Here is a 12343-nt window from a genome sequence, read left to right as displayed (position 1 = left end):
ACCACCTCATCTGTGACCACTTTCACACCTTTATCCATTTCGGGTAAAAACTCTGAATTCTCAGCTGCATCTGGCTTCATGGAGGTTCGGGCATTTCTAGAAAAAAAATCAACAGTATATGAAAACCTGTCATAATGAGATAGTAAAACATGTTTAGTCTAAGATTTCCTCTGACCTCAGTTCCTGCTGGACATCCTCAAGTGAGTTGCCCGAGATGATGAAGACATCATTCATCTCTTCCCGTAGCAAGTTGCATGAGTAACCAATGTTCTCTGCGGTTTCTGCAACACAGACAATCAACATCACCGTGTGTGGACTGGAGTCTGTTCCCCATACGCATTAACTTTCATCTTATTCAAAGTTATGTACCTTGCTTGTCACCGGTCAAAACCCAGATTTTGATGTCAGCCTTAGACAGCTGCTCGATAGTCTGAGGTACTCCATCTTGCAACTTGTCCTCTATGGCTGTTGCTCCAAGCAGCTGAACACACACAGAACACACACATAATCAGAATGCTGTTCATTTTACCACACAGTTATGTTTTTACAGTATGAGCTGCCTTTATCGTCTTACCAGGAGATCCTTCTCTATCTCCTCATACAACTGGTCCAGTTTGCCCTCTCTATCCTCCAGTGCAGTGTTGGCCTCATGGTGGCGCTGTATCCACTGGTTAAAGTACTCCTCATCCAGATCCTTGTAAGCAAGAGCAAGAGTCCGCAGCCCATCCCCTGCAAATTCCTGCAGAAATTCCACATGCGTATACTTATATGGATGAACGCTGGATACTAGAAGGTACACACACACACTAATACACAAACGCACACACAAGCTCAAGGCATTTGCACATATAAACAAAAGTCAAACTCTTGCTCAGTTCAAGATTAGAGGAGCAAAAATGACAGCGAGAAATTAATCAGAACTTTCCCAAAACTTCCCTAAAAGAACAGACGTAGAAGAAGGAGGAATAAAGAAAGGCACTTTGAACATGGCAGCTTTTTCTGACGTACCTGCGCTACAGCTCTGCTGTTGTCCAAACACAAATATTTAAAACAAGGCAAATAAAGTCAAATGAAGCTGTGGTGGATATCTATCCCCATTTATGATGACTATGAGAACTGCAATTTATCTTATATCAAACCCACACAAACAAACTCCTTCCATAAAGCATGAATTTAAATCTTTTATTTCCTTTCCTGTCAGTAAGACAAAGAACGTACCGACACGTTTGTTTAAAAATAGTGCTATACTTACAGCACTTTACTTAAAGTATTATGTGAGAGGTTGTGCCTGTTACCTTTACAGCCTTATATTGCTCAAGAATTAATGTGTACTCAACTCCACTTAACAATCCACTAGTTTGAACTGCTGCTTTAAAATGAACTTAAAAACATCTATTATGTTATGTCTCTTTATTCTGTCAGTACGGCCTCAAATTTGGGTCATTAGTGGAGATTGAACCTGGTTATCTTTGCACTCGCTCAGACATTTTGGACAGTGCAAAGTATTATACAAATTAAGGTTTTTCATCATGATTATCAGAGATACTTGTATATAAATTCAATAATTTGTTGCTCCGGGGAAGCAAGTTCATCCCAAATCCAAATGCATGTAGGGATGAACTACGTACAAATGCAGTTGACATAGCCTAGCAGAGTCAAATATCTCTCTTTGAACACACACACAGAAATAATACTAACATTAAGATGCTCTGTCGTGACATCCATCAGCTTGCTGCAGGACTGGTGCAGCCTTTCGTAGATGATTGTGTCGGCACCTTTGCAGTAAAGAGACAGCTTGCCCTCTGGACTCCTCACTGCATACAAAAATGTACATACATGAAAACAAACAATGTTTCAAATTGCAGTGGAAAAAAGAGCAGTCTGTATGAGAGCTAAATAGGAAAGCATATACAGATATATAGATACATATATAGTATGTATATACCTATGACTGACATCCTCTTGCGGACATTGTTGAAATCCAGGATGGCCAGGAGTTCATAGTTGCATTGCTTTCCCATTTCCACGATGGAAATACTGTCTGGTGTTCGTGAGCGGAAGACAAATCCAAAGTTTCTGGCTGCGGTCACCAGAGCCCCCTCATCTGGCGACTGGGCCTGGTAGAAAAGCTCTCCTGGAGAACAAAAAGTTTATATTTAGCAGGGCAAATATGATTATTTATTAAAGTTCATAATTCTAGCTGCAGCAAAAAATGCTTTCACGTTGATCAGTTTCAAGCCAGAGCTTCTTTCATTGGAGGACCTCTACAATAAACTGCTGAATAAAAAAAGGACTGGAAAACACACATACTGCCTTTTAACTGCTCACTGAAACATCTGTACCGTCCTCACCTTCTTTCTTCTCCTCGGCCATGACAGTGTGGCAGAGAGCCAGCAGCCTGAAGAAGGCGTGGACCTCCGTGTTCTCCAGCTTCACCGCCTCCACCAGAGAATGGTCGTGGAAGACGAACCGAGAGTCGGCTAACGGATTGAAGGAGAAGTCTACTGTGTCTGTATACTGCAGGAGTAAATGTACAACAAGAAAAAAAGAAGTAAGAAAGAAAGAAGGATAAAGCAGAGAGGGAAAGAAATGTAACTGGACCTGCTTAGGCTGATGAGGAGAGATGAGAGGAGTGCACACTGAGTCTGTTATAAGAACACTAAAATGTGTCAGAAACTTTAACTAATTTAATAATATAATCCTGTGAAATCACTGTAAACCTGGTAAAGAACTAAAGTTGTTTAACTGTCTAAATATAGAAATCACAGAAAGTAAAGGAGTAGCAGTCTAAAAGGAAAACTGTTCAACATACCAGGGACCAGGAATTCTGTCCAATGTTTCTCTTAACTACCTTCCTTAAACCTATCCAAAAATTCTATTTCAGGGAAACCAAACTTTACCACTGCATTGGAGACGCCATCTGTCAGTCAGTCATATGGACCAGTAAACTATTTTTTATTTATTTAATTTTTAAATCTGCATATGTAAACTCACCTCATTCATTTCTAGTCTTTGGCCTGTGTAGTCATAAACATCTCCTGCAGAGCAGAATAACATTTTTAATCAAACTTTATTATACATGAAGAGAATGTATTGAACAAAGCATCAGCTGACGTAAACCTTTGTGTGCGTGAAAAACCATCCAACTTCTCCGAATAAGGAATCCAAAAATGCATTTTTAGAAAGTCTCAGTAGAAAGTCTTCTTGTTTCAGCTTCATGACTAAAACTCTTACCATAGCATTTGCCATTAATAGTGCACTTGTTGAAGATCATGATATTCTGGGTGAGTGTTCCAGTTTTGTCACTGAAGACGTATTTGATTTGGCCGAGCTCTTCGTTCAGAGTGGTGGTACGAGCCTCAGCAGGGGTGTCATTGCGGGCATAGTACATTTTCCTGTCCCAGTCGATGTAGAAGCTGTTCCCCAGACGAATGATCTCCACACTTCAAGCAGATATTGAAAAGAGGCACGTGTAGTCATATATGCGTTTTTTTGCATTCATTTTGTTAAATTCATTGTAAAAAAGTAACACAAGGTAATAAAAGCATCATTTCACACTTATTACCTCACATAGAGAGAGATGGGCACCACAGTGTTGAGGATGATGACGTAGGACCAGAATGTGAGGAAGGATGAGAAAGCAGGATCATCCTCCAGCCTTGGCAGGAAGACAGTAAACTGTGAGCCCTCATTTCTTTCCCAGATGTAGTTTCCTATCGCCAGGACAGAGCACATGAAGGCTAGGAAACCAAAAATCTGCAGAAAGAGTAGAAAGAGGCTTTATTTTGTCATTTAGGAATACAAAAAAAACCTGTGTTGGTGTATAAACTTCAGCTACAACTCAGAAACACAAATGTCGTAGATCCAAAACAGAGACAACCATGATCTGCTTAAGCTTGAAATAAAAAGACGTGTGAGTTTGTGATGATGTCATCTGAGAGGAGTTTCAGATCTAAAAACAAATGGTGCAGAGTCCCAGGTACTCTATGACCCCTAGTGGAGGTCGTCCTGAGGGTCGTTGACCCACTATTGATCATGTGAGTTGTCACATGAGCCATGGTGTGAAAAAAAGATGTGGGTCAGTACCATCACCACGGGTTCAGGGGGAAACCACTACGGGATCTTCCTCGACCTCATCATGTGACGTTGCGCATACAAGCTTGTATATAGATGTATAACCATCTCTCATTGCCGGTAATGATAAACTACCAAAAACATGATAATTTTTTATTTTAATCAAAAGTTTGGAGTTACTTTGAAATACCATTATAATTTTTTTAAAGAAAAGCTCATTTGTTTCCATTTAATAAGTTTATAATTATCGAACTACCTCAGCACAGATGAAAACTGTTCTGTTGTTTAAAGAAGCATTTGACTAATTAAGCATGTGGAGCATCAGTGTTTGTGGGAAAGATTACCAATTTAAACGGACCGACTTCAAAATAAAAAAAATGGGGTGATCTTGTTTAAGAGGTTAAAGTTATTTCATGCATATTTTGCACAAATAAAGGGAACATTTCATACAACCATGTACAGAAATAAATACATTTATGGATGCTTTATTGATTCCACAAGGCAAATTGTAGTACTTAATGTAATTTAATTATGCGGTTAAAAAAAGGGCAGACTGTAGTTTAAAGTTTGGTTTAAAAGTTTTACATTTTTAAGAATGAGTGGTACTGATTTATCCAACTAAATTAATGGCTTTGTCTTCCTTTGCTGTGGTAGTAGCTACTCCATTGCACCTTGAAGCTTTAGCAAACTATGCATGCATCCCCTTTACGGTCTCGGATACATCACAGTTTTCTTGCTTTCTCCTGTTCGCGCTGCTCTACTGCATCAGATCTTTTGATTTTAAATAAATCGTTAGTGTTGGTGAGGAGAATGTCCAATAAAAAAAAAAATTGTGGTGCATTAGCAGAAGGGAAATAGTGTAATGAACTGATTTAACTGTAAACGTAAACTTCAGTACCTCAGCAGCAGTCAGCTCATTTCTTCACAAATCTCATTAAAAAACAATAAATTATTGATGACCCTGAGATGTGATAAAACAAATGCACTCACAAAGAGGACTAAGATATTCATTAGACGGTCTATACTGGTCCTCTTGAACGTGCTCTTCCCACAGTTTTGCATCAGCTTTGTTTCTGGACCTGCAAAAGAGAAACAGAATGATCTGAAGTCACAAGTTTCATAATTCCCACTACAGTAGTTCCCTATTAATGTGTGTCTGACCTCCAAATAGCACCAGTCCAAAGCACCACTCAGTGTTCCTCAGGGTGCAGCCTCGCAGCAGGATTTTCTCATTGTCAAGTGAATATTTCTGACCTGCGAAGCTCAGCACTCCTGTGAAGCGGTCGAGGCGGTTGTTGGGGGGTTCACAGCGGACCTCACCTTGAGGAAAGGAAAGACACGGCCAGGTTTAGATTTAGAAAGAGTATGACATCTACCAATTTGAAAAATCAAAATACCTCCATAACGTTCACAAATTGTCTTCAGATGAATTAAAGTTAAATGAAGGTTAAAAAAAAAAAACATGGGTTAGAAAATACGTGAGCCTAACATGAACTTTTTCTTTCTTTGCGTTTTCACTTATTCACTTTCATCTGCTGATCGTTGCTTTATTTCTGGCACTTGCTTAATTTTAGCGCTTTTTTACTATATAAGACGAGTTCAAGATAAAACCTTGATGAGAATAAAGAAACAGTGTAGAATAACTATAACTGTAATAGTAACTGTTACATGCCTCGGCTTTATTTAATTTTTTCTCTGTCTATTGTTTTGGGCATAACTGGTTTAGAAAATTACCAGCGTTAATAAGCATTAATGGAAAGAGTGGCATTGACTACATTCATAAACATGTATTTTGTGTAGTCAAAACATGTAAAACTACAAGGAGGCCATAAACAATAAACAACATTTCCAGATTTCTTTACAGAAGCTGTGAATGAAGTTTAACTTATTTATTATGTCTTACGTTGAGTATTGCGTTGGGTAGGTTGCCATTTATTTATTATATAAATAAAACCTTCTATGTATACTGTGAGGAATAACCTTAACAGGGTAAGTCATTTTTATTTATATAGCACATTTACATTTAACATCAAAGTGTGTGTGTGTGTGTGTGTGTGTGTGTGTGTGTGTGTGTGTGTGTGTGTGTGTGTGTGTGTGTGTTTACAGTCTCACCGTTAAAATCTGCCAGTTTTTCAATATCATCCCCCAGGTCTCCCGTCACTGGGAGGGCCTGTCTCACCTTCAGGTTAGTTTCTCTGAGGAAGAGAAGCCGAGAAAGTTAAAAAGAGGAAGAAAGAAGACGGCTGCATAAAGCGGAAGTGAAAACAGAAGGATGTGGTTAGATGTGAAAAAGGAGGAAAAATAGACGAACCCATCGAGTTCTGCAGTCTCAATGTACACAAGGTTGAGTGGTTCACTGCTGGAGAGCAACAAGAGGTCTGCCTGAAATCACAAAGAATTTATAAATGGTAAAAATGTATGTGATCAATGACAGGATTTTATTACTCAACTAAAAACTTACGTTAGGTTTACTGACATCTCTGATTGTTCTTTTGTCTTTTAGAAAACGTCAAAATTACAATATGAAAAACTTCCCCTAAACCTAATTTGGTTATGAGTCTGTTCCTTTGAACAGACATGCTAAAAGTTCACCGAGTCAACCCACAAGAACAAAATAAAACATCCAGAGGAAGTCAACAATAACACAATGAAGTACAGTTTATATTCTATGTGTTGGGGAAGAGAAAAACGAACAAATAAGAAGTACTTCCACCCTCTGATGCTCTACTTACTGTAACAAACTGGTTGTTTTCTAGTTTGATGATGTCTCCCACTTGCACATTCATCCATTTCTCACTCCGTAGCCTGAGAACAGGGAGAGGTTGGTAAGTGTGTGTGCACAGTATCACTTTCCCTTTTCTTTGAAGATGGTCAGGAAACAAATGCTCTGAGGGCTCACAAATAACCACTGAACACCAAGGTCATCCTAATATTAGTCATTTTCCTTTTGCTGGATGTTCCTGCCAGTGTCCTGTATTATCTCTCTGTGTATTTATCTGCCAATAATAGCCAGAGTTTTTAATAGTTGGCTGGAACTGGATGCTTTGCCAAGTTTCCCATTACATGCTTCTGCTCATATTGGTGTTTCAGATTCCCACAGCTGACATATTTTTAGGATGATCTCTTTCTAGTTTGTAAGTTTTCTTAATATTTGCAGTAATCTTTAACATGTCAAAACAACGTAAAGGAATAATTTTCACATCAGTTTTTCAAAGATTGTAAATAATTTTCATGTATTTTTTTGTTATCATTATATAAACAGTACAATATTTTTGTTATCAGGGTTTTCTGTGTTTTCTGTATTACTGTAGGTCTTTACCTTACAATAAAAAGCACCTTGAGGCTACTGTTGCTGGGATTTATGTATTGAAAAGGTTTCTTGGATACTAATGGCACTATTGAATTTTTTAAACCATTATTACTATTTATTGTATTAATAAAATGATTATTACAACCCTGTAATCAGTTCTTTTTAATAGTATTCAGCATTTTCCTTTTTCTGATAGGATATACTTCATTTTTCCTCAAAGTTGCAAAAAACTGAAGTACAGGAGCAAATATTAAACACAACTTATAAGAAAATGGAGCTTAGGAAATTACAATAAAATATGACAAGAAAAAAATCACTCAGTAATTTACTGATAATTTCTAATTAAACAGAAAAAAAGTACACAAAATATAGGAGAGTAAATCTAAATGGAAAAACAGAACAGAATGTAAAACACAATAAATACAGGTACTGTGGTATGAGTTTGTTTCTGAATCTCAGTAGCACAGCTGCTTCCCCAGTGACTAAACACAGAATAATGAACGGGACATATGCTTTAGTGAAATAAACTATTTACTCCAGTCCTAAAAATGAAGTGATCTTTATTTTGCGTATTTAACAGAAGGCGGCCTTGTGTCAGCAGGAAGTAAACTTTTTCCTGCAGCTGCTTGTGGACTAAACAGTGAGCAAGGCAGCCAGGAGGAAATGAAGACATATAAGTTAAAATATTTTTATCCACCACACCTTTCCTAAGTAAAAATACAAATGGGGGCTTTATCTCTTATTTGATTATAACATCATCACATCATGGTATACAGGCCTTGTGATAACATCCCATATGGCAATTTTGAGACCTTAAAACAATTAGAACCTCACTTGATGTATAATGTTTAATTGTTCTGATAATAGCCAAGCGCAGTGGATATTTTTGAACCTGTATTTTCCTTTTTGCGCTCCAATATAGCCACAGGAAGCAGCTGCAGGATGGTGGGCAGCACTTGTTTTGTTGTTGCTCTTACGTCTACTATTTCAAATATGTGAGCTATGCTCTATTTGGGATCTCACAGGCACATAAGTGACATTCCACCTTCAGAGCTGAAACATCAAATACTTTGAATCCGTGCATGAGGATATGATTCATAGCACCCACCCACCCACACAAACACACACAAACTTACTTTCTATCAATAAGGACTTGGACTTTTCGGTTGTTAACTCGATTGTCGCTCCTGTGGCGATTCTGGGAAACAGAACAAAATGACAGGACTGAGTCAGAAAAGGTCACAGGAAACTCAAACTGAGTTCACTGATTTGTTGTTGTTTTTTTTATGACCAAATTTCTCTTTAAAAGGTATCAGTCACCAACTAACAGAGTATGCGAGAAGAGATGATAATGCAGTGACTGTACAAAATGAAGAGGGTTTTAGCTGAGTTAAACCTCAGACTCTTAGGCAAACGTCTACTTCCCTCCATGATGACACTTCTTTGTCTCGTCTCATAGACTTACTATTTATTTCTGTATGTGAGACAGAGAGTCTGCTACTGAGCTAAAACTGAAGGGTGGCTTCCCTTCTGAAATTATATTCAGATTACAAAAGGGTTAAATGTGGTTTATTGATTGGAAACATTTACTGTTACTACTTGTTTCAAATATGAATAAGGCCCAGCTCAGATATGGCAAACTCAGTGAAGCTTTGCACAGAGCAGAAACTCATCTGTACGGCAACACATTAAAGAGATGCTGATCAGGCTGTTGAAGAGAAAATGAAGGTTACAGCCACAATAAAATAAAGTTAATGTTGAACTTGTTCTTTCTGTGTTACAACCTGAAGAGGTTCTGTCTGGATTTTATGTTCTGCTTTCTGGGAAGTCAAAGTCTTATTTTTTTTTCACCTTTTACATTCCACCTTGTTATCACCCGACCTTTTTATTCTAATTCTTTGTGAAGAGATCACATCAAGATAGTGGTTATCCAAAACTGTTAACTTCTGTTGTCAATTCTCTGGCAATTGCTGATGGCTGTTGATCAGTTGAATTTATGACAGTATTTTTTAAACAGAAAAAAAACCTGCAATTAATTGTTTTAATGTAAGTAATTTCTAAAACCAACAATTAGTTTTCTAGCAACAACTCATATGTGAATTCTCTCATCTCCAATTATCTCATTTTTTTGAACAATTTCTTGTGTTATATTGAGTTCCTGTACTTTCTGCCGTTGTCTGATATTTTTTCCTAATGTTTTGATTATCTTGCTTCCTATCTTTAGCTTTTTTATCTGCATTTGTAAGTGTTTGCCCTACCTTTAATTAGTTTGTCTTGTGTTTAGTTACTTTTATTGTTCATTTACATGCCTTTGTCCCTTTGATTTGTCTGTATATCAGTTTTCCCTCCTCTGGTTGGATTATTTGAACACGTCTCCCTCAAGAGTCATTCTGTTGGGTCTTTTCCTTTTGTGAAAAATTTAATGGCAATTTAAGTGATTTAATAGAATAGCCTTTATTGTCATTGTACACAGTACAACGAAATTGGAGTGCCACTTCCTTGGTGCAAGATTCAATAATAAATATAAATGTAAAATATAAAAAGTACAATAAAACAATCGCAAGTACTCAAACAATAGTAAGTATGATATATACTCTCACCAGTATAAAGCAGGAAGATCGAGCAATAATTACTCACTATTGGGATGTAGCATTACTTTAAATTCATTATTACAAAGTTTGAAATCTCTGCAGCTGACTTGAAACTAACTTGTAAAACTCTCCTTTTACAACTGCATTCCAAACACCAGCCATAGTTTGCTTTTGCAAGGTCATCTACCTCACCACACTTGGTCACACCTGGAATGCTGAGATCAAATTAACCCTGAACCAAGTGACCCTGTGAAAGTAGCAGACGTTTACCAGTCAGGATCTCTGCTGCTTAACAAAAAGACTTCTGTTTCTCTTCCTTGAGCCAGTCTTAATGGTTTGGCATTAAGTCCTTTTCCACTCACATGCAAACACCGGCACACATGCACATTTGTCTGGTTGACCTTAACTGCTGAAATCATTGTTTTACAAGTGCTTTTTTTTCTGGTTTGCTTCTCACAAATTGATAAAAGAATAAGGAAACATTCTGACAATTAAATAAAAAGCCGTATCCCTTTTGAACTTGCAGCTTTCGGTCATTTGTGTTAAGCACATTGGGTTTTGTTTAATGAAATGTGCTGTCATTGTTTACCTGACTGGTAAACTGTCATTGCCATTTGTAGAGTAGACGTAGAGAGAGGGGAAGTTATTTCTTAATCAGTTTTAACTCCCAGATGACGGAATTGGCTGAAATTTTCGCAAAAATGTCTGAAGAAATATTCAATTGAGCAACAGTTTGGACATGCGTCCAATCTCTTGATTAAAAGACTGGCTTGAGTGCAGACAGCTGAAGGAAGCTGAAATAATGAAAATGAGTTGGCTATGAGAATGTGGCAGCACGCCTCTTAACTGGCACTAGAAGGCATGAGCAGATCACTCCTGTCCTCGCTAACCTTCCCGTCAAATATCACTTGATTTCAAAATCCTTCTGCTCACTTTTAAAACTCTAATTAACCTGGCCCCTAGCTACTTAACTGATCTCCTTGATCCGTACAACCCAAAGAGAGCACTAAGATCCTCCAGCCAACTGCTCCTAATGCAACCAAGGTCTTATTTAAAAACCAGAGGTGACCGTGCATTTGCCATCCCTGCCCCTAGACTCTGGAATAATCTCCCAGTCGAAATCCGTACTTCGGAATCAATTCAATCGTTTAAATCCCATTTAAAAACACACTTGTTTAACTACGTTTTTGAAACAAATTAGTTTGACTTTCATTTGGCCTGCACTACGCCATGTCAATGCAATTTAAAGTATAATTGTACTATTTGTTCTTTGTTCTGCCCACGCTGCGGTTTCATTGTGAAGCACTTTGATGAACACTAGTCTTTTAAATGTGCTATGTATATAAACTTTGACTTGACTTTGACTTGAATAAACAGTAAAATGATTACACTGAACAGTAAGCCATTAAAACAAAGTGAAATAGAGAAACAAACAAAGGCATTAGTAAGCAGAGATAGGAAAATTCATGATAATCCAGAGAAATGAGTAACGATACAGCAGTTAGTGAGCGGTGAGAATTAGCAAGTTGGAATAGGTTGAGTTTTCAAGCGTGCTTTAAAGGATTGAATGGAGTCAGAGGCACGAAGGGTAGCAGGCAGAGGTTTGGTGCTACAGAGGCAAAGGCACGCCTAGTCTGGGCTGGGCCAGAAGTAATTTAGCAGATGATCGTAAATAACAGCTGGCAGCATAGAGCCTGAGGAGGTCGGTGAGATAGTCAGGCGCAAGGTTGTTTAGGCATTTGAAAGTAAGCTGCAGAACTTTAAAATCAATACAAAATTTAATAGGCAGCCAATGTAAATCAGAGACCACTGGAGTAATGGAGGCAAACTTTCCAGTTCCGGTTAGGAGACGAGCCGCAGCATTCTGAACAAGCTGCAATTGTTGGAGGTGAGCGAGTTGGAGTCCAGAGTAGAGTTACAATAATCATATCTACTCTTCTCTCAGCTTCATTGGCAGCTCCCTCTCCTCACTTCTTTATGTTGCTGCCTTTATTCAACATGTTGTTGAATGTATGTCTTTTAGGCAACAGAAGTGCCTGGATAGAGTGGAGGCCACAAAATAATGTTAAATTTACCAAATATTACTTGCTCTAGTCTCACATCAGTACTATCTAATATCACACAGACTATGCACTAGAGAGATGGTAGATTATAGTGTGAAAAAGGTAATTTTATGGTAGGACAGACAGCCACTACAGCAGTTTTAAAGGACAAGTTTAAAAAAAAATCGAGTGAAACACAGATAAATAAGTCGTAGACAATATGTGTATAATGACAATATGTCAGGTGTCCTCTTTTTGTTAATGATTGATGCAAAGTCTGAAGTGAAGCGAGGTGGGATTCTCATTATTCAGTTTCTGAAGGAGAT

The 12343-nt window shown here is 37.9% G+C and overlaps 1 protein-coding gene across 1 annotated transcript in view; it reads right to left on the bottom strand.

The window, feature by feature from the left end:
- Positions 1 to 12343, bottom strand: part of LOC146697497 (phospholipid-transporting ATPase ID-like) — a 51045-nt gene that overhangs the window by 11313 nt on the left and 27389 nt on the right. The window contains exons 6-21 of the mRNA XM_085476276.1: positions 8521 to 8582; positions 6807 to 6879; positions 6386 to 6456; positions 6187 to 6269; positions 5236 to 5394; positions 5065 to 5153; positions 3566 to 3756; positions 3235 to 3443; positions 2995 to 3038; positions 2352 to 2517; positions 1946 to 2134; positions 1699 to 1814; positions 575 to 739; positions 370 to 481; positions 176 to 281; positions 1 to 96 (exon numbers count right to left, since the gene is read on the bottom strand). The exon at positions 1 to 96 is cut by the window's left edge and continues 40 nt beyond it. Coding sequence (XP_085332402.1) covers positions 1 to 96; positions 176 to 281; positions 370 to 481; positions 575 to 739; positions 1699 to 1814; positions 1946 to 2134; positions 2352 to 2517; positions 2995 to 3038; positions 3235 to 3443; positions 3566 to 3756; positions 5065 to 5153; positions 5236 to 5394; positions 6187 to 6269; positions 6386 to 6456; positions 6807 to 6879; positions 8521 to 8582 — 1931 coding nt within the window. The remainder of the gene's footprint in view (positions 97 to 175; positions 282 to 369; positions 482 to 574; positions 740 to 1698; positions 1815 to 1945; positions 2135 to 2351; positions 2518 to 2994; positions 3039 to 3234; positions 3444 to 3565; positions 3757 to 5064; positions 5154 to 5235; positions 5395 to 6186; positions 6270 to 6385; positions 6457 to 6806; positions 6880 to 8520; positions 8583 to 12343) is intronic.

The sequence above is a fragment of the Copadichromis virginalis genome, linkage group LG12 (genome assembly GCF_057382275.1).
Source record: "Copadichromis virginalis isolate Kocher_CV1m ecotype Utaka linkage group LG12, C_Virginalis_male_GT1.1, whole genome shotgun sequence".
Taxonomy (NCBI): Eukaryota; Metazoa; Chordata; class Actinopteri; order Cichliformes; family Cichlidae; genus Copadichromis; species Copadichromis virginalis.
This window is presented reverse-complemented; position numbering and strand designations above follow the sequence as displayed.